At 16.3% G+C, this 25,110-nt stretch overlaps 7 protein-coding genes across 7 annotated transcripts, besides 70 other annotated features; 3 read left to right on the plus strand and 4 right to left on the minus strand. All coding sequences in view use genetic code 6, as the record gives it.

The window, feature by feature from the left end:
• Positions 1–21: 21 nt before the first annotated feature.
• Positions 22–64: a microsatellite.
• A 322-nt stretch (positions 65–386) lies between these two features.
• On the minus strand, positions 387–4,248 carry IMG5_195230 (hypothetical protein; the record flags this gene model as incomplete). Its single annotated transcript, XM_004024337.1, has 7 exons — positions 387–960; positions 1,001–2,309; positions 2,382–2,567; positions 3,647–3,685; positions 3,913–3,985; positions 4,033–4,116; positions 4,165–4,248. 7 exons carry the CDS (start codon positions 4,246–4,248, stop codon positions 504–506), a joined length of 2,232 nt encoding a protein of 743 aa, XP_004024386.1. The 3' UTR covers positions 387–503.
• Positions 2,659–2,720: a microsatellite.
• Positions 2,666–2,720: a microsatellite.
• Positions 2,766–2,857: a microsatellite.
• Positions 2,809–2,859: a microsatellite.
• Positions 2,823–2,856: a microsatellite.
• Positions 2,915–3,029: a microsatellite.
• Positions 2,922–3,029: a microsatellite.
• Positions 2,956–3,031: a microsatellite.
• Positions 2,958–3,029: a microsatellite.
• Positions 2,962–2,996: a microsatellite.
• Positions 2,969–3,032: a microsatellite.
• Positions 3,029–3,070: a microsatellite.
• Positions 3,029–3,080: a microsatellite.
• Positions 3,044–3,099: a microsatellite.
• Positions 3,188–3,229: a microsatellite.
• A 228-nt stretch (positions 4,249–4,476) lies between the features above and the next one.
• Positions 4,477–4,611: a microsatellite.
• Positions 4,505–4,687: a microsatellite.
• Positions 4,510–4,617: a microsatellite.
• Positions 4,510–4,651: a microsatellite.
• Positions 4,512–4,863: a microsatellite.
• Positions 4,544–4,700: a microsatellite.
• Positions 4,544–4,712: a microsatellite.
• Positions 4,563–4,738: a microsatellite.
• Positions 4,586–4,682: a microsatellite.
• Positions 4,587–4,698: a microsatellite.
• Positions 4,627–4,703: a microsatellite.
• Positions 4,636–4,782: a microsatellite.
• Positions 4,664–4,850: a microsatellite.
• Positions 4,757–4,792: a microsatellite.
• Positions 4,812–4,858: a microsatellite.
• Positions 4,864–4,867: 4 nt separating the features above from the next.
• Positions 4,868–5,033: a microsatellite.
• Positions 4,869–4,912: a microsatellite.
• Positions 4,887–4,964: a microsatellite.
• Positions 4,899–5,045: a microsatellite.
• A 156-nt stretch (positions 5,046–5,201) lies between these two features.
• On the plus strand, positions 5,202–5,892 carry IMG5_195240 (hypothetical protein). Its single transcript, XM_004024338.1, has one exon. It carries the CDS (start codon positions 5,287–5,289, stop codon positions 5,872–5,874), a length of 588 nt encoding a protein of 195 aa, XP_004024387.1. The 5' UTR covers positions 5,202–5,286; the 3' UTR covers positions 5,875–5,892.
• Positions 5,893–5,977: 85 nt separating this feature from the next.
• Positions 5,978–6,052: a microsatellite.
• Positions 5,990–6,052: a microsatellite.
• Positions 6,049–6,107: a microsatellite.
• Positions 6,060–6,109: a microsatellite.
• Positions 6,110–6,410: 301 nt separating this feature from the next.
• IMG5_195250 (hypothetical protein) lies at positions 6,411–10,228 on the minus strand. Its single transcript, XM_004024339.1, has 12 exons — positions 9,895–10,228; positions 9,731–9,843; positions 9,273–9,684; positions 8,849–9,228; positions 8,614–8,757; positions 7,394–7,460; positions 7,198–7,343; positions 7,009–7,138; positions 6,873–6,964; positions 6,723–6,814; positions 6,509–6,659; positions 6,411–6,455 (listed from the first exon to the last, which is right to left on the minus strand). The coding sequence occupies exons 1-12, from the start codon at positions 10,199–10,201 to the stop codon at positions 6,423–6,425; spliced, it is 2,067 nt and encodes a 688-aa protein (XP_004024388.1). The 5' UTR covers positions 10,202–10,228; the 3' UTR covers positions 6,411–6,422.
• Positions 7,463–7,523: a microsatellite.
• Positions 7,813–7,872: a microsatellite.
• Positions 7,830–7,871: a microsatellite.
• Positions 7,867–7,915: a microsatellite.
• Positions 7,868–7,914: a microsatellite.
• Positions 7,872–7,914: a microsatellite.
• A 770-nt stretch (positions 10,229–10,998) lies between the features above and the next one.
• Positions 10,999–11,047: a microsatellite.
• Positions 11,048–11,508: 461 nt separating this feature from the next.
• Positions 11,509–11,564: a microsatellite.
• A 315-nt stretch (positions 11,565–11,879) lies between these two features.
• Positions 11,880–11,921: a microsatellite.
• Positions 11,922–13,663: 1,742 nt separating this feature from the next.
• Positions 13,664–13,690: a microsatellite.
• A 353-nt stretch (positions 13,691–14,043) lies between these two features.
• Positions 14,044–14,092: a microsatellite.
• A 480-nt stretch (positions 14,093–14,572) lies between these two features.
• On the plus strand, positions 14,573–15,402 carry IMG5_195260 (methyltransferase like 5, putative; the record flags this gene model as incomplete). Its single annotated transcript, XM_004024340.1, has 6 exons — positions 14,573–14,671; positions 14,713–14,801; positions 14,842–15,056; positions 15,103–15,152; positions 15,208–15,307; positions 15,353–15,402. The coding sequence occupies 6 exons, from the start codon at positions 14,573–14,575 to the stop codon at positions 15,400–15,402; spliced, it is 603 nt and encodes a 200-aa protein (XP_004024389.1).
• Positions 15,052–15,099: a microsatellite.
• A 1,213-nt stretch (positions 15,403–16,615) lies between the features above and the next one.
• Positions 16,616–16,693: a microsatellite.
• Positions 16,694–17,145: 452 nt separating this feature from the next.
• IMG5_195270 (hypothetical protein) lies at positions 17,146–17,569 on the minus strand (the record flags this gene model as incomplete). The annotated part of the gene is made up of 3 exons (XM_004024341.1): positions 17,146–17,229; positions 17,286–17,377; positions 17,419–17,569. The coding sequence occupies 3 exons, from the start codon at positions 17,567–17,569 to the stop codon at positions 17,146–17,148; spliced, it is 327 nt and encodes a 108-aa protein (XP_004024390.1).
• A 404-nt stretch (positions 17,570–17,973) lies between these two features.
• Positions 17,974–18,009: a microsatellite.
• Positions 17,974–18,011: a microsatellite.
• Positions 18,012–18,347: 336 nt separating this feature from the next.
• Positions 18,348–18,417: a microsatellite.
• Positions 18,350–18,421: a microsatellite.
• A 34-nt stretch (positions 18,422–18,455) lies between these two features.
• Positions 18,456–18,692: a microsatellite.
• Positions 18,464–18,674: a microsatellite.
• A 70-nt stretch (positions 18,693–18,762) lies between the features above and the next one.
• Positions 18,763–18,830: a microsatellite.
• Positions 18,821–18,884: a microsatellite.
• A 513-nt stretch (positions 18,885–19,397) lies between these two features.
• Positions 19,398–19,467: a microsatellite.
• Positions 19,398–19,471: a microsatellite.
• Positions 19,472–19,606: 135 nt separating this feature from the next.
• Positions 19,607–21,865, plus strand: IMG5_195280 (ubiquitin carboxyl-terminal hydrolase family protein, putative; the record flags this gene model as incomplete). The annotated part of the gene is made up of 4 exons (XM_004024342.1): positions 19,607–20,154; positions 20,478–20,596; positions 20,825–20,865; positions 21,051–21,865. The coding sequence occupies exons 1-4, from the start codon at positions 19,792–19,794 to the stop codon at positions 21,863–21,865; spliced, it is 1,338 nt and encodes a 445-aa protein (XP_004024391.1). The 5' UTR covers positions 19,607–19,791.
• Positions 20,216–20,263: a microsatellite.
• Positions 20,217–20,262: a microsatellite.
• Positions 20,219–20,262: a microsatellite.
• A 1,283-nt stretch (positions 21,866–23,148) lies between the features above and the next one.
• Positions 23,149–23,193: a microsatellite.
• Positions 23,160–23,198: a microsatellite.
• Positions 23,185–23,231: a microsatellite.
• Positions 23,232–23,828: 597 nt separating this feature from the next.
• Positions 23,829–23,870: a microsatellite.
• Positions 23,871–24,019: 149 nt separating this feature from the next.
• IMG5_195290 (hypothetical protein) lies at positions 24,020–24,298 on the minus strand (the record flags this gene model as incomplete). The annotated part of the gene is made up of 1 exon (XM_004024343.1): positions 24,020–24,298. One exon carries the CDS (start codon positions 24,296–24,298, stop codon positions 24,020–24,022), a length of 279 nt encoding a protein of 92 aa, XP_004024392.1.
• A 34-nt stretch (positions 24,299–24,332) lies between these two features.
• Positions 24,333–24,370: a microsatellite.
• Positions 24,371–25,110: the final 740 nt, after the last annotated feature.

Raw genomic sequence — 25,110 nt, forward strand, 5'->3', positions numbered from 1 at the left:
ATCTATGATAAAACAATAAAAAAAATAATAAAAAATATAAGAATAATAATAATATATAAATAATTTAAATAATTTTAATATCTGAAAATTATAGAAATATAATAAACAAAAATGTAATATAAGACCTTTGAAAGAAAATGATTTAATGAAAATTATCTAAAAAATAATAGATAAAAGTTTACTTCAACTTATTTAATAAAAAATTTAAATCAAACTTCTTTAATATATAAAAATAATATAAAAATTTATAAATAGCCGATATTCTGAATATTTATAATTAATAAATATTTGATATAATCCAAATAAATTAATGTAAATAATAATCTTATCTTTTAAGAAAGAGATTTATAAAAAAAATTAGCTCTTAAATTAATTCACAAATTAAAATTTTAATAATATTTTTATTTATTTTTTATAATTTTAATGTAAAATATTTAAAAATTCTAAATAAAATAAATTATTTTCATTCAAAATTTAATTAAGATAGAGAATTATTAAAAAAATCATTTTTTTTAATTGGCTTTTAAGTATTTTTCTCTTTCATCAATTAAATAATCAATTCTTTAAAATTAATAAGTCCATTTCGAATTATATAAGAATTATCGCAAATCAAATCTATTATCATCAATAGAATAATTTTCAGCATGAAAACTTGGAGTTAATGTTGTTTATTTGTGCCTATTAATAGAATAAAATTTAAAGAATTTTTTAACTTTTTCCCCAACATCTCTGACATTAAGATCTTTCCACATCTAAGCGAGTTTTTTGAACATTGAAACAGGTCCAAGCTTTTCAATTTTTCTAAGTCTCCCATATACGCTTAAATCATTATAACTCATTCCCATATCTTACTCATCTGCTTAAGTTATTTTATTATCTTCCATAGGCCTTAATTCAGCCGTAGGCACTGCTTCAAGTATTTTAAGAGCACTTTAAATGCCTTTAACATTATAATTCCATCTAAAAAAAAAAATAAACTAATAAATTTCCTAAACTTTACTTTAAAAAGGCTTTAATATCATTTTTTGAAATAGAGCCAATAGGATTAATATCTGCAGAAGAACAATCATATTTAGTAAAATAACCTCTAAGTCCTTCATCTAGATTAGATGATCCCAAAACTAAAAGAAACCCTTATCTTCCATCTTTCCATTAAGCCAATTATCCCATAATAAAAGCTAGAACCATTCTAGACCTGGCTTAAATATTTTGGAGCGCAAGATCTTCTTAATAACTTTAATTAAATTATGCTTTTTTTTCAAATACATCTTCAATAGTATCTTCGAAAGCTTAAAAAATTTTATCGATTGAAATTTCAAAATGCCTTGAATTTATTTCATCTGCTAATTATTTTGCCAAAAGTTTTGTTTATAAAGAGGAATTTCTACTACCCATATATGCTGTAAAAAGCAATTTTTTACAAATATCTCTTGAATTTTATGGATTATAGTTTTCATCCCCAACAATCTTTCTCAGAGTTTCAAGAACATCCAAATCTTCTTTCTCTTTTATTGTCTAATAAGCGATTTCGCACATATTAAACACAATTAAAGCCGAAGAAGCGCTATCTGCTCCACCTGAAAACGGTAAAAAATATCCAGATGCACCTGATCTTCTTAAATAATCCCATAAAAAGCACGAAGGACCATAAGACATGTCATTAATAATAAATTATTCAACCTCTTTATCATCTAATTCTTTCAAATTTACATCAAAAAAATTAATGTTTGCTATTTAGAAGTCTACTTTGATAATTGGAAATTGCTATTTTATCGATCTTTCAACAGATTATTCTCCAAAAGATTTTTTTTCAGCCCTATGGCTTCTTACTTTTCCTAAATCAATATCACTAACAACCACATCTACATTCTAAAGAGAGAACATATCAGTCATTCCAAGTACTTTTCCATTTTAGGCCACAATAGAAGCCCCATCAAAGTAAACTCGAGAACCGTCACATCCTCTTAAATTAGAATAAATATAAACGCCTCCAGTTTTAATTGTGGCTTCAAGAATCATATGTAGTCTCCTTTTTTATTTATGGACTTCATAATGAGATCCACTTTAATTTAAGAATATTTCTACTCCATTTAAGCCTAGTTAGCTGCTTAAAGTACTTGGAACCCATAGTTCTTGACATGTTTCAATACCTATGCGCGTATCATTTGTTTATATTATTGCGTTTCCAAAAGGAGCATACTTTTAATTAGTTATTTTTTATATGAATTGAGGAAGCTCGAGTTCTTCTAAAGATCGATGAGATTTCCATGCGGTAAAATAACGAGGTTCCCTATAATTACCACCATCTGCTAAATATATTTTTGGACGAACTAAAATAATCCTTTAGTTTAATAATAATACACAACTGTTAAATAACATACTATTGAATAATACAGGCATTCCAATTGCACATAATATGTCTTTGGTTAATTATGAATCTGAAAGGATTTCTCCTAATACTTCCCATGAATGTGTGACTGTATCTAATTCTAAAAAATGATCTTCACATCCATACCCACTTATTTCTAGTTCAGGACCGAGGCGAATTGTACATTTATTTTCTTTAGCTATTTATATTGATTTTATAATATTTTGTTTATTATATTCGAAATCCATTGCCCATTAGTTTAATGTACATGATGCGACTCTTGCATTACATTATTACTATTAAATTATCATTTTTATTATATATTAAATTTATATATTTTTATTTATTAAATCTTTTAAAATAATTTATATAATAAATTATTTTTATTTAATATTATTAATATTAAAATAAAAAGAATACTTATAATATAATATTATAATTATAAAAAAATAATTAAAAAATATATAAAATATAAAAAAATTAAAATAAATCCTAAATTATATAATATAAAAAATAGATATTTAATAACAATCAAATAAAAATAGGAAAAAATAAAAAAAATAAAAAAATTAATACTTTAAAATAGTAAATATAAAAAAAAATATATAAAAAAAAAATAATTTATAAATATATAATATATAAAAAATAAAATATAAAAAAATATTATTTTTATTATATTATATTATATTTATATTATATTATTATTTTTATTCAATAATTATATTTTTATTTTTTTTTATTATAGTTGATTTTATAATAATTATAGCAATATTTAGTATTATTTAATTTATCACATTTAATTTTAATTTATTTTTATCATTTACATAAATTATTATATTTTTTAATAAATATTAATATTTTGATAAGAATTTTTTTTTTTTTTATAGATAATATTTTTGATTATATTAATAAGTAATTTATTAACTAAAATTTTTTTTAGTTTATAAATAAGAAATTGTTAAAAATTATAACTTTTTTATGCAATTAAGAACTTTTAAAATTGTTTGTTAAAATATAGTTTATATTAAAAATTAATTATAATTTTATTAATTTATTAATGAGTATATGTATTTAAAATTTTAAAGTATATAAATATTTTCCTTTAATTATTATTTTACTAATTTTAAATATAATAAAATTTTTATATAATATCATTCGCTTTTCTTCTTCATTTGTTGCGCGAACTCTTTTACTTTTTAATAATACAATTCTTTATTTGTTCTTTTTTTAGGTTATTTTGTAAATTAAAAAAAACATATTTATACTTATATAAAACACAAGGATCATATTAAGCTGGACTATCAATATTTGGCTCGTCTTTTAGTAATTTTTATATTCCCATTAATACTTATTTTATAGTGATTGCAGATTTCCAGTCTTCTTCTTCATTTAAAATTGACAGACAGACTGTTCCTAATATTAATTTTAAAAAATTTGTTATTTATATTAAAAAAAAAACCACTAGGATAAACATTAGGATGAGGTAAAACAGGCTTAAATTAACCTGTATTTAATTATAATAAATAATTATATAAGTCTATTACATTTAGGAGGCTTTATAGGGTAGGATTGAGAAAAGTCCATATATAAAATATAGACACCTTCTTCCCAAGGACTCTTAAATGTTAATAAAAAAATAAAAATCTTATTTTATATTTTTATACTCCTTCAGGTCCAGGAATTTCACAATACCATTTAAGCATATTAATAGTTCCATCATCTTTAGTAGTAGGTTTTGCTACGAAACGCTATATTTTTTAATATGAATTAAAAAATATATATATAATTATAAATACATGAGGATGATCTTATCTCCATTATTTTCTTTCTTATTTTAATCTTGTAAATACAAGTTCGTTTACTTCTTTATTTAATTACATTTTTTATAAATATTTATTTATTTTTAAATAATAAAAATAATTTCTATTTTGTTAATTTAAATATTGCTAAAAATTAGTTAAACTTAAAAGAATTTTTAAAATAAAAATTATTAGAAGTTATAAAAAAAAAAAAAAAATATAGTAAAAAAATATTAAATATATGAAAGAATTAAAAATGTGTAAGGAAAAAAAAATAAACTTAATTATTTGTTATTAAAATAAATAAAATTATATTTATGATTATATTTATATATGAATTTATATTTATTTATTTATTTATTTATGTATTTATTTATTTATTTATTTATTTATTGTTTTTTTATTTATATATTTATTTATTTTTTAATTTTTTTATTTATTTATTTATTTTTCTTTTTATTAATTTTATTTTTTTTAATTTTTTTTAACTTTTAATTTTTAATTTTTTATTTTTTTTTTACAATTTTTATTTTATTATCATTTTTATATTTTTCTTCTTTTTTTTTTAATTCTTTATTTTCTATATTTCATTTTTCATTTTATTTCTTATTTTTTATTTATTTCTATTATTCCTCAATTTTTTTTTTTCTTTTTTTTCTTTATTTTATTTTTATTCTTATTTTATTTTTTTGTTTTCCAGTTTTTCATTTTCATTTTCATTTTCATTCTTATCTTCTTTTTCATTCTTATCTTTTATTTCTTCTTTTTTTCCTTTTCTTCTTTTTCTTCTTTTTCTTCTTTTTCATCTTTTTCATCTTTTTCTTCTTTTTCATCTTTTTTATCTTTTTCTTCTTTTTCTTCTTTTTTCTCTTTTTCTTAATAATTATATTTTTCTATTTATTTTTATTTTAAAATATTTTCTTTTTTTTAATTTTTATTTCTATTTTTTTTATTATGGCTATAGTTTTATTCTTCCTATTTATTTTTTTGACTATCTATTTATTTTCCTTCAATTAGTTTTTATTATTCTTTTTAATTTGAAATTTCCTATTATTCTTAATTCATATCTTCTTACATTTCTTTATTATTTTCAATTTAATATTCTTCTTTTTCTTCTTCATGTTTTTTCTCAATTTACTTTTTGTTTTAGTTTTCATGTTATTCTTCTTATTTTTATTTATTTTTTTCCTCATTTTATACCTAATTTTTTTCATTCTATTTGTATTTTTATTATTTAATTTCATAGCTTTAGTTCAATTATTCTTATTTTTTTTCATTATTTTATTATATTTCTTATTAATCCTTTAAAAAAATGTATTATGTTTATTTTTTTACTTCAGTTTATTCTTAGTATTTTTCTTCTTATTTTTCTTCATATTGTTATTATTCAGCTATTTTTTCGTCCGATATTAAATTTAAATTATCTTAATTTTTTTTATCATCAAGAATATCTTTAATTTCTTATTAATTATTTTATTCTTATTTATTAATATTTTAGTTTTCTCCTTTTACTTCTTAAGATTAATTAACTACTTGCTGATAATCAGTAATTTTATTTTGTTATAATTATAACTCTTCTTAATTCAATGCTTACTAATTATCACTACTTTAAGGATTTTCTTATGTTTTATCTTGTGCTTATTAATCTGCCATTATACTTTGTTAAACTTAACATTAATACGTTTAATTAGCAGATAAAGCAACTGATTTTTTGCTTTCTTTTTATTTGATTTTATCTTTATCTCTAGAAGTGCAATTTTAAAACGTATTACCCATTTAATTAATGATTTTTATATATATATAATATATAAAAATAAATACCAATATAAATTAAATAAAATAAAATAAAATAATTTAAAATAAAAAAAATAAAATAAAAAAAATATAACATGATATAATATAATATGATTTTATATAATAAGATATGATATAATATGATAAAAATAATTTAATAAAAAAATGAATTTTAATTTATAGTTGATATAAGTTAATTTTGTGATTATTATAAAATTTATAATTAAATACTAAAGATATATATTTTTATTTATTAGAAGGATATTAATTTTAATTTTTAAAAATTGGTTTTGGTTTTAATGATTTAAACATTTATTAAATAAAATTAATTTTTTTTTAATTAACATAAAAAAAAAACTTTTTGTTTATATATAAATTATCTTTTAAAAATATATTTATAAATCAGAATAAATACATAAAATAAAAAATAACTACAAGTAGATTCAAAAAAAATATATCAATCATTCATAGAGAGAAGCTATATCGCATAAAGCCTGAATTTATTTTTAAAAAATAATTAAACAAAAATTAATATGTAAATTTATACTAATTAATATTTTGCTGAATTTAAAAGTCTTTTTCCAAGTAAAATTCCTTTCCCAATCAAAGATTGAGGCGTTGGTGGATTAGGAATAGAATTAACAACAGTTGTAAATAAATAATCATATACAAGCGAAATAGAAGAATCTCCAATAGAACTTTTTTTATATAAATTAATATATGTGTATAATAAATTATTAATTATTTCTTAAATAAAATACCAAGTTTCAAAATATTCCATTCCGTATTTTTTAGCAAGGCCTAAAGCTTCACTTTTTTGAACAGCTCCTTTTGTACTTGAATAAAGATCAACCTATAAACGCATATATATTTATAAGAAAAAATTTTATACAAATTTCTTATTTAAAAACCTTATTTCCAACTAATATTCTAATAGGAATTTCACATTTTTCACTTTCTTATATCCAATTTTCAATTCTTTCAAAAGTTTACCTCCTTGATACTAAATAAATTATAAGTTTTTATAATTTTAATTTTCAAATATACTATCAAATATATATATAGCTGCTGATGCTCCTAAACAATATCTATAAAAGTATTCTTAATTTCTTTATTATCCTGGAATTTCCCAATACGCTATTTTAAAAAATGTATCAACATCCATATATCCAACTGTCTATATTTTTATAAATTTAATACTTTTTTAAAATAAATTTATTTAAATTATTTTATGACCTTCATATTTAGTTCATCACTTTATTCTTATTCCATTATTTTACCATAATTTTATGTAATTGCTTTACATTTATTTTTTTTTAAATAATTTTTATATTATTTATTAATACACTCCATAAATGATGTTTTTCCTACTGATTTGTCGCCTATTATTATTTTATTAAGTATATAGAGTATTTTTTATTATTTTTATTACCTATTATTGAAAATCTAAATTTAAAATGATAATCTTTTTAATCCATTTTTTATTTATATTTAAATACCTAATTAATTTAAAATTAATTAAAATATAATTTTAAAAATGTTAATTTTAAAATTTATTTAAAGTTTCAATTTATTATCTTTAATTTTACTTTATTATTAAACCTTATACTAAAATTAAATATTTATAATTTTTCAGATGAAGAATTAAATGTAGTTTTTTGTTTTTGAAAAAATATCTACATATTTTTATAAATATTTAAAATAAATCAATGTAATAAAGATATATAAAATAGTTTATGATTTTTTCAAATATATTTTTTTTGATTTTAATCTTTTAGTGTTTATCATTTTAAATATAATAAAATTTTAAATAAATTAGAAATATTTTTATTATCTTTAGAAATAAATAAGATATTAATATTAATACAATTATATTATATAATATTATATTATATTATATTATATTATATATAAATAAATAAATAAATAAATAAATAAATATATAAATAAATATTTTTATAAATCATTTATTTATAATATTTGTAATTTATAATTTTTTATTTTCTTTTTTAAATATTTATATTTTTTAAATTTTTTTTATCATTTAATTTTATTTTAAATTTATACATATTAATATTTTAATAAAATATTTATATTTTGATTATAAAAAATAATATATAAATTTTTAGAAATTATAAATTCTCTAAAATATAATTATTAATTTATACATATCTTTATTATACAATTTTTAATATTAATTTATTATTTTTTTATCTTTTATTTTTATTTTAAAAATATTACTATTTTATTATATATAAATTATAAAATTTTGTATTAAATATATATATATATATTTAATATTAATATAATTTATTTAAATAATACTTATTAATTTTTCTTTATTATTTAAAATATAATATACTTAACTATATTAATTTTTTAATAAATAATAATTTTTTATTTAAATTTCACAATTAATATTTTTAATTTTATTTTAATTATATTTATAAATTATTTATGAAAAATAATTAATATGATTTATAAATTTTTTACAAAAAGTTTTTAACTTTTTGAATATATTCACAAAAAAATCAATATTTTCTTCTTATGGAATCATTTTTATAATTTGCACATTTTTACTAATTTTGACTAACTAATGATTTTATAAGCTAAAAAAAAATAAAAAAATAAAATTTTTATTATATAAAATACATTTTCCATTGGTGCCAAAGTACCTAAATGCTTATCTTCATCTTAAAATTCTTTACTTATCATACATTCGAAAACATCTTTTAGACTAACAAGTCCTAATATATTGCCTTTATTTTATTAAGGTTCGATAATCCTATTTTTAAGCTAAAATATTTTTTTAATATGAAAAATGAAAAATAAATAAGTATGCCTTTGGATCTTAAATATTTTTCAATATGTTAGATTCCAAATTTACAATAGTATCTGAAACTAAAGCAACAGTGGTTTATTTGTTTGTAAAAATCATTAATAATTCGAGCATATTAGCTTCTTTAGTAATTATAATCGGTTCTTAAAATTTTATTACTTAAATAAGAGTTTTTCCTATTTCAGTATCAATGTAATTAATTAGACTTTTAGCTTTTAAAATTCCTATAATGTTTTAGTCATTTAAATGATCGTATATTACAATACTTGAATAACTTTTTTTTGCAATTTTTTGGATTAATTATTTTGTAATTTTTTAGTTTTATGGAAATTTGAATATTTTATTATAAGGAATTAGTTTAGTACAGACATTTTAATCCCTTAAAAGCATTGTGTTTTTTGTTAATTCAATTTCTTCTTTTGTAAGACCTTCATCTTCCTTTTTATATATATTTATTTGTTTTTTATTTTACTAAAAATCTATTTTACTTATTCACTATTCCCTTGCTTTTATTTATTAATTTCCTATAATTCAACAAGGCCAATTATTTCTTTTTTATCCATTCTTGTTTTTTCATGCACACCTAAAACCTTATCTAGAATAATGGAAATAGGATAAGTTAAAATACACAAAAATTTAATTAAAATTTTTGTTAAAGGCACAAAAAACTCTCCTATAACTAATTAATATTTTCCTATACAATAAGCTTGAGGTATTATTTCTCCTACAATAACAACGGCAACTGCAGATATTAAAATTGCCAAATAAGCAGGACATATAGCATCTAAAAAAATTGGCAAAGCTTCCATACAAAATGCATTTGATAATAAAAGAGTTGATAATAATAAATGATGGTTTTTTATTATTTATCCTATTGCTTTTGCCTTTTTATATATTTAATTTCAAATGTTAACTAATATATTTTCTTACCGATTTTTTCTCTTTTTCACTACCATTTATCATTATTATCTCTAATTAAAGATCGTTTATACTTAAATAACCTACAGTAAGGCCTGAACATATGCCTGCAAATAATACCAAAACTATTTTTTTTTAAATTATTTTTTAGTTTTTTATTTTAATTTAAATAATACATGTCGCTATAAATATAAATAAATAAAACTCAAAATCGTCTGGTGTATATTATTATTCTTATCCTTCAACTTCTTTTAAATCATTTGTTTCACCGTTTTTTTCCTTTTTTTAATAATGATTTTCTTTATCGTAATTGTGTTTATTATTTTATATTTCTTATTCTTATTTTTAAGGTTAATCTGATTATTATTCAATTTATGATTTTAACTATTAAACATTAGAAGAATTTTAAGATTAAGCATAAATATATTTTGTAAAAATTCGCAAAAATATTAATGTAAGGAATAATGATATTTTTAGTTTCATTTTTTATATATATTATTTATTATTATTAATTAAGTGAAAATATTTAAATTTTTAAATATTAATAAATATTTTATTTATTTTTGCTTATAAATAACATAAAAGTTTATTTCTAATTATTGATAAAATAAATACAATTTCATTTATTTTATCAAAGATTGATTATAAAAATAAAAAAAGTAATATTAGAAAAAAAATCATATTAATTTAATAACTTTATTAAATTATAATAAATATTTATCTCTAACTATTAATATTAAAATAAATAATATATTTATTTATTTGAAATATAATTTTTATAAATATTTCAATACATTTTTTTTTTAATTTATATAAATATAAAAACTAATAAAAATAATATTTTTATAAAAAATACTTATTAAACATTATTTATAACAAAAAATACTTTTATAAAATATGAAAATTAAATATTTTAAGATAATACTTAAAAATATGTTTATTGCATTACTTTAATTATATTTTATTAATATAAATAATAATTAAAAAATGATAATTTATAATTTTTTAAATAATAGTTATTATTAAGAATATAATTTAATATATATTTTTATATAATATATAATATCTGTAGTTTTTTTTTTTATATAATATATATTGAATAAGAATAAAGAAATTTTTTTTTTTAAATATTTAAACAAAAAAATTATGAACACTCAAGAAGATTTAGAAAATTTAGATTTTAATCCCAAAAACTCATTTTCATTTGGCTAAAATTCCGAATGTATAAGAGACCAGAATTAAAATGTATTTAACACTCAAACATTAGAAGTGCTAAATTTTAATTTTAAAAATCAAAATAAGAATAATTTTCAAAATGCAAATATAGAAACCTCATTATATGTGCGTCCAATAACTTAACTAAAGAATCTCGAAAACGAAAACGTATAAATAAAAGATGATCTCGATTTATCTCATTAAATGAGTAAAAGTCATATTGAAAAGCTTAATAAAATAAACCTGAATACATCAAATAATATTGGTATATCTTTGATATAAAAACAAAAAATAAATATATAAATCACAGGATATGATTTTCTGTAAAAAGAAGGTATTTTTTAAAGAGGATATTATGTCTTTAAGATAAAAAGTAATATACAAAATTAAGGAGAAAATAAAGTATAAAGAAGATATAAAGATTTTGAAAGACTTTAAATTTATTTCAGTTTAGTTTTTCCTGGGATTATATTACCTGTTTTACCTGCAAAGCATAATATTATTTAACATTTTCAAAACTAAGATCATATAGATTTCATGGAAAAAAGAAAAAGAGTAAATGAATTTTTAAATAAATATATATATATATATATATATATATATATATATATATATTTATATATATATATATTTATTTGTTTTTAATATATATAAAAATAGAAATTAGAATATTATTTAAAAAACATATCTAACAAACCTAAAATTTTATAAAATGAAATTTTTATTAGTTTTCTGGAAAGTAAAGAGGAAGATTTTAGATAAAAAATAGACATTTTAATTTAAGAGAAAGAATAAAATATGGATGAAAACTTTTATTTTTAAATTAATACTTTAAAAGATTATAAAAATATAAGTCTTCTTCTTTAATAAAAAATACAATAAATAAGTTAATATTTTGGAATTAATATTTAAGCAAATAATCCTTATGAATATGATAAAATATATTAATAAATAAATATTAAAATATAAAAAATATTAGAAAATAAAAGCTTATTTACAAAAATAAATATAATCTTAAATACATTAATTTAATAATATGATGTAAAAAGTATACTAATTTAATAAAATATAATATAAATAAATATAGGATACTTCTTAAAGTATATAAGACTTATTAAAAGAGTTTGAAAGTGACTAAATACAAATATAAAATTTACAAATAAATTTTTAATAAAATATACTTTCGAATTTGCTAACATAATTTAATGAACCAAAGCAATCATAGGTTCTTTAAATATTTTCCGAAATGATAAATGAAATAATAGATATTTTAGATTAATATATATATTCATTTAATAATCTTAATAAAAGAATAATATAATTAAATTAAACTTAATTGATATTTTAAAAAACGTAAAAAATATAAAAGATTAAAAAATTATAAAATAATATTTTTTTTATAGTAAACAATAGTTAAGTCAAGAAAATATAGATGAGAAAGAATATCAAATTGAAAAAGACAATTAAGTTATTTAAAATATAATAAAAACACTAGATGAAGAGTTAGATTAACTTTTAGCAACTAAATATCCTTAAACAATAAATAACTTGAAAGTTGAAATGCAAAAATAACACTATGATTTATACCTCAAATAAAATTATTATTTTTAAAATCTTTATTTTTAATTAATGTCTTTATGATTTTTTTAAATTTTTTTATATATTTAATTATTATATAAAAATATCAAATTAAAAATAAAATGTAAAAAAAGCCCAACTTTTCTTTATAGAAAAAGCCATTATAAAACCCTAAATTTAGTTAAACAATCAAAACAAATATTTCCAAAGTTTCATAAATTTAAGAAAATACATCTGAAAAGGAAATTATTAATACATTGAAATAGGAAAATCTTCGTTTAAAGTAAGATAACAATAAATTAAAAGAAAAAAAATAAGAAATATAGAATTAATATGATATACTTTAATAAGATATTTTGGATAAAGAATCCCAAATAAAGCTTTTGAAATAATCAATAAATCCTAATTAAATGAGAGAGCATTTATTATAAAGCAAAGTACTAAAATATAAGAAAAAAGTAGAAAAATTAATTAAGCATCTTAAAAATACAAGAAAAATATGTACAGAATTAGAATTTTAAATAGGTATATTAGAACAAGAAAACCCATTAAAAAATTATACAAATATGATTAAAAAAATTCATGAAATTTAATAAGAAATTTCGTATGAATTTTCTTAATAAAATACTGACTAAATTTCTCAAAAAAAAAATATTCCTTCATTTTTTGAACTATAAAAATAAGCTAATTAAATGCTTGTTTTTATTCAAAATTTTATTTAAAATTCAAATAATTAATATTAAAAAGTTTAAATTATCCAATAAATTCATTCTTTTATGGTTTTATGTACATAGTTGGGTGTTGATTTAGAAGAAAAGAATGTAATTTTGAATTTATAAAAAGAAAATTTTGAAAAAATAGCAATTTATAATTCATAGGTGTTAAGCTTTTTTAAAGAAAGCGAAGTTTTATATGAAGAATTAATAGAAAAAACATAAAGAAAAAGTTTAGTCGAAATAAAATTTAAAGAAAAAGAAGTATTTTTGAGTTCTCTAAATTTAGACTTGGAATTTTTATAAAAAATAAATAAAATATTAAGTTTTTCATATATATGTCTAGAAGAAAAACATAAAAAAATGATGAATTTTTGGGAAGAAAACATGTCAAAAATATAAAAAATAATTTAAGAAAATATATAAAAACCTATAATGGATTTATTTGAAATTTATTTGAAATTTAAAAATGATAAGAACTATTAAGTTTTGTTATCAGAAATGTTTAACTTTATAATTGAGAATTTGGTATAAAATTTATAAAAAATAAATTAAATTTAATAAGATAATTATGATAAGAATAACGATTCTATATTTTAAAAAATTGAATAATTATGGAATATTTTAAAAAAGCAATATCAATGAAATTAAATTATATTTATGTTAATATTTTGACTATTTCATAAATATATTATCTAAATTTAATAATAAAATTAATTTATAATGTGTTAATATTAAAAATAATAAACTATGTAAACTAATTTATATATTTTTTATTTTTATTTTTAATAATTATTTTTTCAGATTTTACGAAGAAAGTATTTTTATAAATACAAATTTTTTATAAATATTAAATATTTATTATAAAAAATTAGAAATATATTATTATTTACAGCCTTCTATAATGGTTCATTTTTAAAAATAAAAAAAAATTCTTTTGAATTTTATTTATTTTTTGTATATTTTGAAATGCAATAAACTTTCAGGATTTGATGCCTGTAAATAAATAAAAAAAGCTTATAATAGTATTTTTTTAAAAATAAATTATAGTATTATATATTTTTATTAAAATTGTATTAATTAATTTTATAAATATTTTTGATAAATTTAATAAATAAAATAGTTATTTCAATTATATTATACGTATAATAAATAATCACAAATTATTTAGTTAAAATATTGTTTATGAATCATAAATATATTAATTTGTATAAAAGATTTTCGCCTAAAACAAATTTAATAATTTTATTAATACTAGAATTATATTTATAATATAAATATAAAATAATATAAAAAAATCATGTAAGGCAAAATAAAACTAAAGCATATAGAATTGTTTTTATCAGATATGGATAACTTTGATTAAGGAGAAAAAGATAAATGGATATTAGAACAACATTTAACTCCTCCAAATATAGCAGCATAATGTTTAACATAAATTTTAGATGTAAAAAATAAATTTAATTAAAATTATCATTAATATAAAAGATAGAAGAAGATTTAGAAACAAAAATTATAGGTGATTTCGGATGTGGGACAGGTATGTTAACTGCAGGAATGATATATATAGGTGCAAGGTTTTTATAAAAAAAAATATTTTTTATTTATTTTTTAAAGAAATGTTATTGGATTTGAAATAGATACTAAATATGCAGAAATTTCAAACAATGGCTTAATTGAAAAATTCGAAGATTAATCAATGTTTGATATTATTAATATAAATCTTAAATAATGGAATGTAAAATGTAAAATTTTTGATATTGTTGTTATGAATCCTCCTTTTGGGACTAAGGATGAAGGAATTGATTCTTTATTTTTAGAAAAGGCTTTTTGTAAATATTTTTTTTTTATTTTTGTATAATTATTTGTTATTTAAAGAAAGTTGTAATGGAAATGTATATTCTATGCATAAATCTTCTACGAGAAAAGTATTTTTTTATTTTTAAAAAGCTAATTTTAGAAAAATAAAAAAAAAATTTGTAGTTTTTAATGAAAAAAGCAGAATAATATAAATATGAATTTATTTTGCTTAAATAAATAAAGTTTCCTTTGCCAAAAAGATTTAATAAATACCATAAAAAAGGTATTATATACATAACTATTTATTTATATTTTTATATTTCAATAGATATAGGATATACTGATGTAGATTTCATTTTGTTTAAACCCAAGAAATGAAAATTATATATATATATAAATTAAAAAAAATTGTTTATGAAAATAATTGGATAAAATATAATTTATTATTAAAAAAAAAAAATATATAACTTCTTATAATATATAAAATAAATATGAGAAAATTTAAACCGTAAATAACATAAGATGAATTTAATTTATATGATCTTTAAAAATTAACAGAAGAAGGAAAAATGGGATTAGAAAGCGATTATCATAATTTATATTAAGCATTATAATACGAAGTGTCATAATATTAAGATGATTATGATAATTAATCAAAAACTTTAGATGCAGAAAATTTTTTTTTTAAGAAGAAATTGAAAGAAATTAAAATCGCTTTTTAAAACTTTTAAGTGATAATGAGTTTTTATATTAAAAAGCTAAATAATTAGAATTCAAAGTTAATTCTGATAAAATTAATATTTAAAATAAGCTAGAAACGCTTACTATTATTAATAGAGATTTATAAAATTAAAAAAGATTTTTGTTAAGTTAATTAAATTAAAAATTAAGCAATAAAATTGTTGACAATAAATAATAAAATCCATAAGTATTATATATAAAATTATCTATTTTTTTATTATTATATTTAAATAAAATAGTTAATGAACCCTTTTCCTGTTTTTAATTGTAGTCTTAGTAATAATTTTTAAAGTTAAAATAATATATGATTTTAATAAATACACTTAATTTAACTATTTTGGTTAAGATTCAGATATTTATGGTTTACATGTTTCTATAAAATAAATTATAATTTAATTATTTTTCTTTTTGTATATTCAACTTTATCTTTTTAAATAATTTATAAATTTAAAGAAATAAGCAAATTAATTTTAAAAAGTTTTTATTTATCTATTAGATTCGGAGTAAAAATAAACTATTAGTTATTTTTTAATTAATTCACTTTTTTCCCACTTAAAGATTTCTATCAATCTATAAATAAATTAAATTATTCTCTAATTAATTAGTGTCAAAAATTATATTACTTTTTTTTATTATTATTTACAAAGTTTTACTTTTTGAATAATTTTATATATATGCAGAATTTTTACTTTATAAAATTTTTTATATTATAGATGATTTTTATTTTATTTTTAAATGATTTTTATTTAAAAAAAAAATATTTTTTTTTAATTCAGGAGGAACAATTGAACAAATAATCAATTTGATTTATTTTCGTTTGCAAGTTTTTCATTCACATATTTTATTTTTTTATATATATATATATATATATATATATATATATATATATATATATATATATATATATATATATATATATATATATATAATTAAAAAAACATAAATTGTTATATATAATTTAAATATTATGTTCTTAATTAAAATTATTTAAAATAAAAAATTATTATGGGTTTTTTGTAAATAAATTAAAAAATATTAAAATTGTATTAGATATTAAAATATAGTTATTTTAATATTTAGTGTAGAAAACTTGTATTTAAAATTATAAGAAAAAAAATAAAAATTATATATAAAAGTAATAATAATAACTTTTTATTTTTTTAAAAAAAAAATATAATATATTTATTATATATATGAAAGAGTAAAAAAATAAAATTTTATATTTAACTTTTAAAAAAGGAGAAAAAAGTCTATTTAATTATATTTTAATTTATTTTTTTAGAAAAAATAAAATAAAAATAAATTTCTAAAGAAAAACAAAAATATTGGTAATGTTTTTCATAATATTATTTTTAAATCCAAATTTTTTTTATTTCAAATTCAAAAGTTATTTTTTCTTTAACATTCCTTTAGCATATCCATGTAACTTTAGCACATAGATAATTCAGTATGTTATCTAAGACACTTTATTTAAATAAAAAATAATAATAATTAAATAAAATTTATTAAAATATAATTACATTAGAGAAGCTATTAGTTTCTTCTCCACATTATTAAGGTTAAATTTATTATTATTATTAAACAGGAGCTTCTTAACTGTTATGTGACGATCCTATTATTAATATTTTATTTTTATTAATTTTAATTATAAACCTGATCCGATAACTGATCTAATTGCTTAATGAGCAACTTCAGAACCTGCACCAAAGGCCATTCCTTGCATTAATGTACTTCCAAGTCCTGAAAACATTCCACCAGATTTTTATTGTTATTAAGCAACTGGTTAAGGAGCAGGCTTTTGCATTTATGGAGCAGGTCTTTATGCAGTAGCTGTACTTCTTGATGATCCTGAACTTCTTCCTGATGATCCTATATTTTATTTATATTTGTGTCTTTTTTTATTTTATTTTTAGTAATTTACCTCCTCTTGGCTATTTTTTTTAATATTTTTTTTATTATTAATTATAAATTTTATAAGAAAATAATTATATTTATAATGGTAATTTAAATTAAGAAAATTCTATGTTTTATGTATAAAATTATAAATATATAAAAGTATTTTTAAATAATATTAATAAAAATATTAATTATTTTATTAATGAAAATTAATATAATAGTTTACTTCTAATTATTTATAATTTTTATTTTTTCAATTTAAATTTTTTAATTATATATAATATTTTAGTTTGATTTTAATTAATATTATAAAAGATAATTATAATTTTTAAGATATATTATACTTTTAATATTTATATTTTTTAAAAATATTTTTATATTTGTATATTAAGTTTAAAATTTTTATATAAATTATTAATAAGTTGAAAATATATATACATAAATTAGATTATATATATATAAAACAAAAATATTTTTTTTAGCATTAAATATTATTTAAAAAATAAATTAATTAAATAAATATTATAATTAATTTATTTTTATTTTTATTTGAATTTAATCTTATATTAAAATTTTCTTTATTAATATTTAAAATAAGAATAAGTGTACTTATTTAATTTAAATTTACTTTTTTTTCTAAAACAAATTAAAAAATTCATTCATTTTTTTCAAATATAAAAATAAACTAATTTTTATATATTTTTAATATTAATTTATTTATATATGTTATTAATATTATAATTTTTTTATTTTATTTTTATTTAACAATAGTAATCAATGTATTATATAATAATATAAGAGAATAAAATGATAAAATGATAAAAGAATAAAAAGATAAAAGGATAAAAGTATAGAATAATAAAAGGATAAAATGATAAAATATAGAATAATAAAATGATAGAATGATAAAATGATAGAATTATAAAAAATAAAAGGGTAAATGATTAAATGATAAAATAATAAAATGATTAAAGAATAAAATAATAAAAGGAATAAAAGTTAAAATGATAAAAGAATAGAAAGATACAAATATAGGAATATAATATTAAGTGATAAAATGACAAAAGTATAAAATGATTACTATATATTAAATTAATTAATAAATAAAAAGAATATAATAAAAAAATAAAGAAAAAATAAATATTTAAAATAAATAAAAATATAATATTATTATATATATATATATATATATATATATATATATTTATATATATATTTATATAGTGTTTTATATTTTTTTCATTTAAATTAAAATTATTTATAAAACTTATATCAATTATATAGAATAATATTATAATAAGAATGCTAATTTAGATTTAATATAATAAAATTTATAATTTTATATTTAAACCATATTTTATTTTAAAAAGAAAAAATAAAATCCCTAATTTAAATTTATAAAAAATAAAAATTAAAATAACATAATTATATATAATAAATTATTTATTTAAATTTAAATTGATATTTTTAGCAATCATAATTTTTTTTTTTTTATAAAATGAATAAATAATAATTTGTTTTATATATATTACATAGAATTAATTATTGTTTAAGAATTACTTTTTAATTTAAATATTATACATATTGGAATATCATTGAATATTAATATATATTAATGTTAACATTTTCAAAATTACTTTTAAAAAAATAAATATAAATATCATATACACAACATTTATATTAAAAAATTAATAAAGATAAAATCAAAAAAAAAATTAATAAACAATACGAAAAAAAATAAAATAATAATAATAATAAATAAATATTAATAATAAAAAAAAATACAAAATAATAATAATAATAATATAAATGTCGTAATAATAATAATAAACACATCAACCTACTCAACCGCAACAACCCAGACTCGAATCTTAAGGTTTAAACTAAAATAATACTTAACCAAACAGTATAACAAACCAACAATTTGGTTCTGGCACTACAAATTAATAACGTTTAAAGCAGCTTGTATAGTAATTTATAAACAAGTTAAGAAAAGACAATGATGTATTATACAAGAGGGTATCTAAGTTTTGTGGTGAGACTAAAAATCCGGAATAATGGAAAGATTTTTATTAAGGGATAGGTGATTTATTTAAAAATTATGGGGATTATTAGCATGAGTTAAATAGTATGCTGCATTAAGATTATTAATTTTAAATATCTGAAGAATCAAAGAATAATAAACTAATAGATAGTGAAATCGGGAACAATTATATAAATGAAAAAAATAAATAGGAGAATATAAGATTAGATAAATAATAAATAAATAATAAAGGAATTATGAAAAAAAGAGAATTAATCAAATAATAGTCGTCTGAAATTTGTGAAGAAATTAGTACAAAGTATCCTGAAAAATTAAATGAATTTATTGCTGCAATAAAAAAAAAGACTAATTCTGGTCACGAAATGAATAGGCTATTCTTATTGATGTCTGTACATCTATTTTCGGAAAAGATCATCCAATTTATAAGAAGGCTTTAAATGTGTTTTAAGGTATATTTTTTTTAAGTTCTTGTTAAATATTTTTGTTTATTTTTGTTTTTTAGATATAAACATATATATTTTTTTATATATTTTTATATGTATTTTTTTATATTTTTTAATAAAATAATATTTATAATTTTTTTATAAAAGCAGATACATCTACAAGAACTAAAGAATAGAAAAAGAAACTAAAAATAAATAGAAAACAATCAAATCAATAATAATAAGAATAATAGTAATAATGCTAATATTAATATAAATAATAATTTCAACAATAATTTAAGCAATTAAAATAGTCACTTAATTAATAAAATTAATAATAAATAAAATAGTTATTATCATATGCTTAATAATGGAAATATAAATACTTAAAATATTAAAAGTTCTTCACAAGTTAAGAATTAATAAAATTAAATTAATTCACTATTGAAAATCTAAACAGAAAACTAAAGTAATTTATTTAATTAAAATAAAATAAAAATATTTTATTTATATTTCTTTTTATTTTATTTTTGTAAATAATTATAAGAAATTTAAAATCATATATTTTAAAATAAATATTTAAATATTTAATTTTCAGTTTATTTTAATTAAAAAAAATATTTAAATATAAAATATTATAATAATCATAATATTTATTTTTTTAAAAAAGAATAAAATTTATAAATTGAATAATTAGAAGATATAAAAAATGTTTAATTACCATCTGGTGTAACAAAAGTAAAAAAAAAAAAACTGATAAATAAATAAATAAAATAAAAAATAGTAAGAATAAATTTTAATAAACTATATTGACAAATATATGGATCCTTTAGCTTTCCAGAATATTCTAAAACTATTATATTTGTATTTAGAATGTATTTTAAAAGCATCTGATGTATTAGAGTTAAGTTAATAATATTTAGAGCCTTTATCATAAAACAATCCCTTATTATATGAATATTTCAAAGACTTAGTAGAATGTCGTGAAAGCAGTCGTAGAAAAGCAAACACTTGCTTCAAACCTTTAAACGAAATAGATTTTAATACTCATTAAAGATATACCCATAGCTATGTATACATGCCGAAATATTATCCTAAAAATTGTTCAAACTCAGACTATTTGAGTAAATAGGTTTTAAATACAAAAATTGTAACAGTCCCTATGGGTACAGAACATGTATCATTTAATATAATGAGAAAAAACGCATATGAGGAATAACTTTTTAAAAGTGAAGATGAAAAATATGAATTCGATTTTCAAATATCGATGTTCAAAAGAACCATTTTTTTATTGGAAAAAGTCGAAAAGAATAATATCAAAGTTGAAGATGAAAGAAAAATAGTACAATAAGCAATTGATTTAAAAATAATAAGTACTCTTTATAAACATGGAGTAAAGGAATAATAAGAAGTTTGTGATATTTTATTAATGAACCCAAAAAAAACAGCTCCTTTAATACTTATTAGACTTAAGGAAAAATTATAAGAATTAATGAATGTGAGATAAAACTAGGCAAAGAAATAATGGCATGAAATATAAGAAAAAAACTACCATCGGTCTTTAGATCATAGATCGTTTATATTTAAAAGACATGACAGGAAGTTAATTTAAATATAAAGATTTGAAAAAGAAAGTGAATTCAGATTTTAAATATTAAATAAAATAAGAATGAAAAAAGAAGACTTCGAAAATAAAGAAGAGTTTGAGAATAATGTTGAATCTTTTTTAAGTTTTTGAACTCTTTTTAAGGTACTACAAATACAGAGAAGTGTAATCATTAAAATGAAGAGTTTATTGAGAAATTTGATTTTGAAAATACTTAAAGAAAATTTGTTTTTCCTATAATGACTTTAAATTTTGAAAATAAAAAAATAAGAGAAGATTTATTTGGATTAGTAAATTTCTATTTTTCATAAATAATAAATAGCGTTGCAGAAAGAAAGAAAATAAAAAAAGCTTTTAGAATAATAGTTTAATAGTTCCTTTAATTTGAAGGATTTAATGATTCAGTGGAAGATATTACTTTTGATGAAAATCGTACTATTAAAATTGTTTAAGAAATCGAAAATAAAATTTTTGATAAAATATAATCCTATCATAGAACAAATAATAATTAAAATCCTTAAAATATATAAGAAAACAATGAAAATAATAATACTATTTAAGAAGAAAAAAACGAAGAACTATAAAATAATAAAGATTAAAATTTACAATTTTACCATAATTGTTCAACTTTTACAAAATTTTCGGATCATAAAGATGAAAATGAAGAAATAAGTGAAAATCAAAATTAAAAAAAATTTTAAAAAATGAATTTTTCATTTGAAAAAATAAAAGAAAATTTGTATTTGCCAAAAGCTAATGATAATTATTTTCCCTTTTTTGGTACGAAAAATCTATTTATTTTTATCAGATTTGTTTATATTATTTATGAAAGGCTTTTTAAAGCATGGGAAATATCTAATAATTTTGAAGAAAATGAAAAAACATTAAACTTTAATCCAGAAGAAAAAGAAAAAATTGCTAATGAAAGATATAAAGCCTTCAAAAGTATACTTTTTGGTTTTATTAAGTAAAAGGAAATTAAATACGAAGATTACTTAAGGTCCTTATTTGGAAAATAAGCATTTTTAATGTTTACAATAGACAAAAGTTTACAATAATTATTAAAAACAGTATAAAATTTAATAGGAGATGCTTGGAGTTAAAATATTATATAATTATATATAGATGAAAGATAAGGAACATTAAAAGAAGATATCTATCCAGAAGAAATTCTATTTGCAAAAATAAATCATAATCTTTTGGAATAAAAAAATTTGAATTTTTAGGAAAGAAGCTTTTTTAGATTTACATTGGAAAAAAAGACTAAAATTTTATATGTAAATTATGTAAATTCATTTTATAAAAATTGGGAAAATGAACATGTAGAATTATAAAAAAATATAATATAAAATTTTTTGGAAGAAAATGTGTCTAAAAATAATAATAAAAGTGAATTTTCAGAAAATGTGGTTTATTTAAGAAGAAATAAAAAAAAAATTAAGAAAAAATATTAAAAAAATAAATTGATATTTTCTAAAAAAATAATATTGAATATTTTAATTATTTCAACTCTAACTTTATTATGAATTCTAATTTAAATAATGAAGATTTCCTTGTTTCTTCAGAAAAACTTAAAAGAAAAGCAGTAATTTTTCCTTAAGCTGCCATTTGCGAATATTAAAAAGTTAAAAAATTTAATGCTTGGTATGAATAAAAATTTAGTTAGTTAATTTAAAATTAAATTTAATGAATATCATATTTCTTTTTTATGCTATTTTAGATTATATATATATATAAATTATAGTAATTATTGATTTTAAATTAATATATTTTAATATATAAAAGTTATTAATAAAAATATTATTATTATTTTTTGAAAACTTTTGAATAAATTTATTTTTAATATGATTATTTTATTTTTCTTTTTCATTTTTTATTTTTAAAATTACTTCAATTAAAAAAGAAATTAATTATTGATTTTTCTAGTCTATTTTTGTTAATTTTTTTTTTTTAAAAAAAATACATATATCTTTTTTTTTTAAAAAAAAAATAAGAAATAAAAAATATAAAGTATAATATAATTAAAAAAATAAAATAATACAAATATTTTAAATAAATTAATTTTTAATTATTTTAATAATCATGAAAATAAATAAAAAATAATTAGATTATTTTTGTAAAAAAATTATATTTTTTTAAATTTAAACAAAATTATAAATTACAAAGAATTATTTTATAATTGAAAAAAAAAAATATAATTTTTTCAGAAAAAAATTGAGTTATAAATAAATATAAAATATTTTTATTACTAAATAATATATATAAACAAAAATAAAAATATATTATTCAATAAGGTGCTTTAAATCCAGGAGGGGGTAATCCAGTTTATAAATCAGTTCCTAAAGGCCTTCTGAACAATAAAATATGAGGTTCTGGTTTATGTACTTCATAATGTACCCATCCTCTACTTTATTAAACTCCTAAAGACCTCCATTCCATTTCTTCTAATAATCTACCCTTAGGAATCTTTTTAAATAATGCTTTTGGCAATATAACGTGCCTATATTCATAATATTCATCTTAATATTTATCACTGTATTCGATTTCTTCAGGAAAATGAGGCATTTTTTTTTTTTTTTTTTGAACGAAAAAAAATAATTATAATATATATATATATATATATATATATATATATATTTATTTTTTTTAATTTAAAAAATATATGCTTATTTTTTTCTATAAAGAATATAGAAAAATAAAATTTGTATTTTATATTTTAAAAAATAAAAAAATAAAGGTATTTCTTATTTTTTTTTAAGCAAAATATATTTCTATCAAAAATGAACATTTTTATATTTTTATTTAATAATTTCATTTTAGTTTTACATTTCTTTAATAAAATCATTATGTTAGAATTCTTAATTTTATATATAATTTTTGGTTTAAATTTCACAATTAATATCTTTTCTTATTTCTTATTTAAAATCGTATTTTTTTCTTAATTAATTTCTTAATTTTCAGAATTAAATTTAAAATTATTATCTTTTTAGTATTTTAATTACAATATTTTGTCAATTTCTTATGTTTTCTATAATAATCTATTAAATTCTTCCATTTTTTCTTAAGTATTTTAAAAATAATTTTTTAGTTAATTCTATTTTTCTTTTTACTAATGAGAATTTTCATATTATAATTATTTTAATTCTATATTATCATTATCGTATTACTATTAGTAATAATAATTTGAGTTAATTTTTTAATAATTATTATTTTAAACAAACTCTTTCTATTAAGAAAGACTTTCATTTTATTTAAAAATATTCGAATAATCGTCTTTTTATATATTTTGTTCTACTCTATTAATAATTTTATTTGCAAATTCTTTTTCTTTTAAAATGCTTGATGTATTTTATATCTCTTATTTTTAGCTTAAAATC

This window comes from Ichthyophthirius multifiliis (genome assembly GCF_000220395.1).
Source record: "Ichthyophthirius multifiliis unplaced genomic scaffold scaff_1120509251396, whole genome shotgun sequence".
Lineage (NCBI taxonomy): Eukaryota > Ciliophora > Oligohymenophorea > Hymenostomatida > Ichthyophthirius > Ichthyophthirius multifiliis.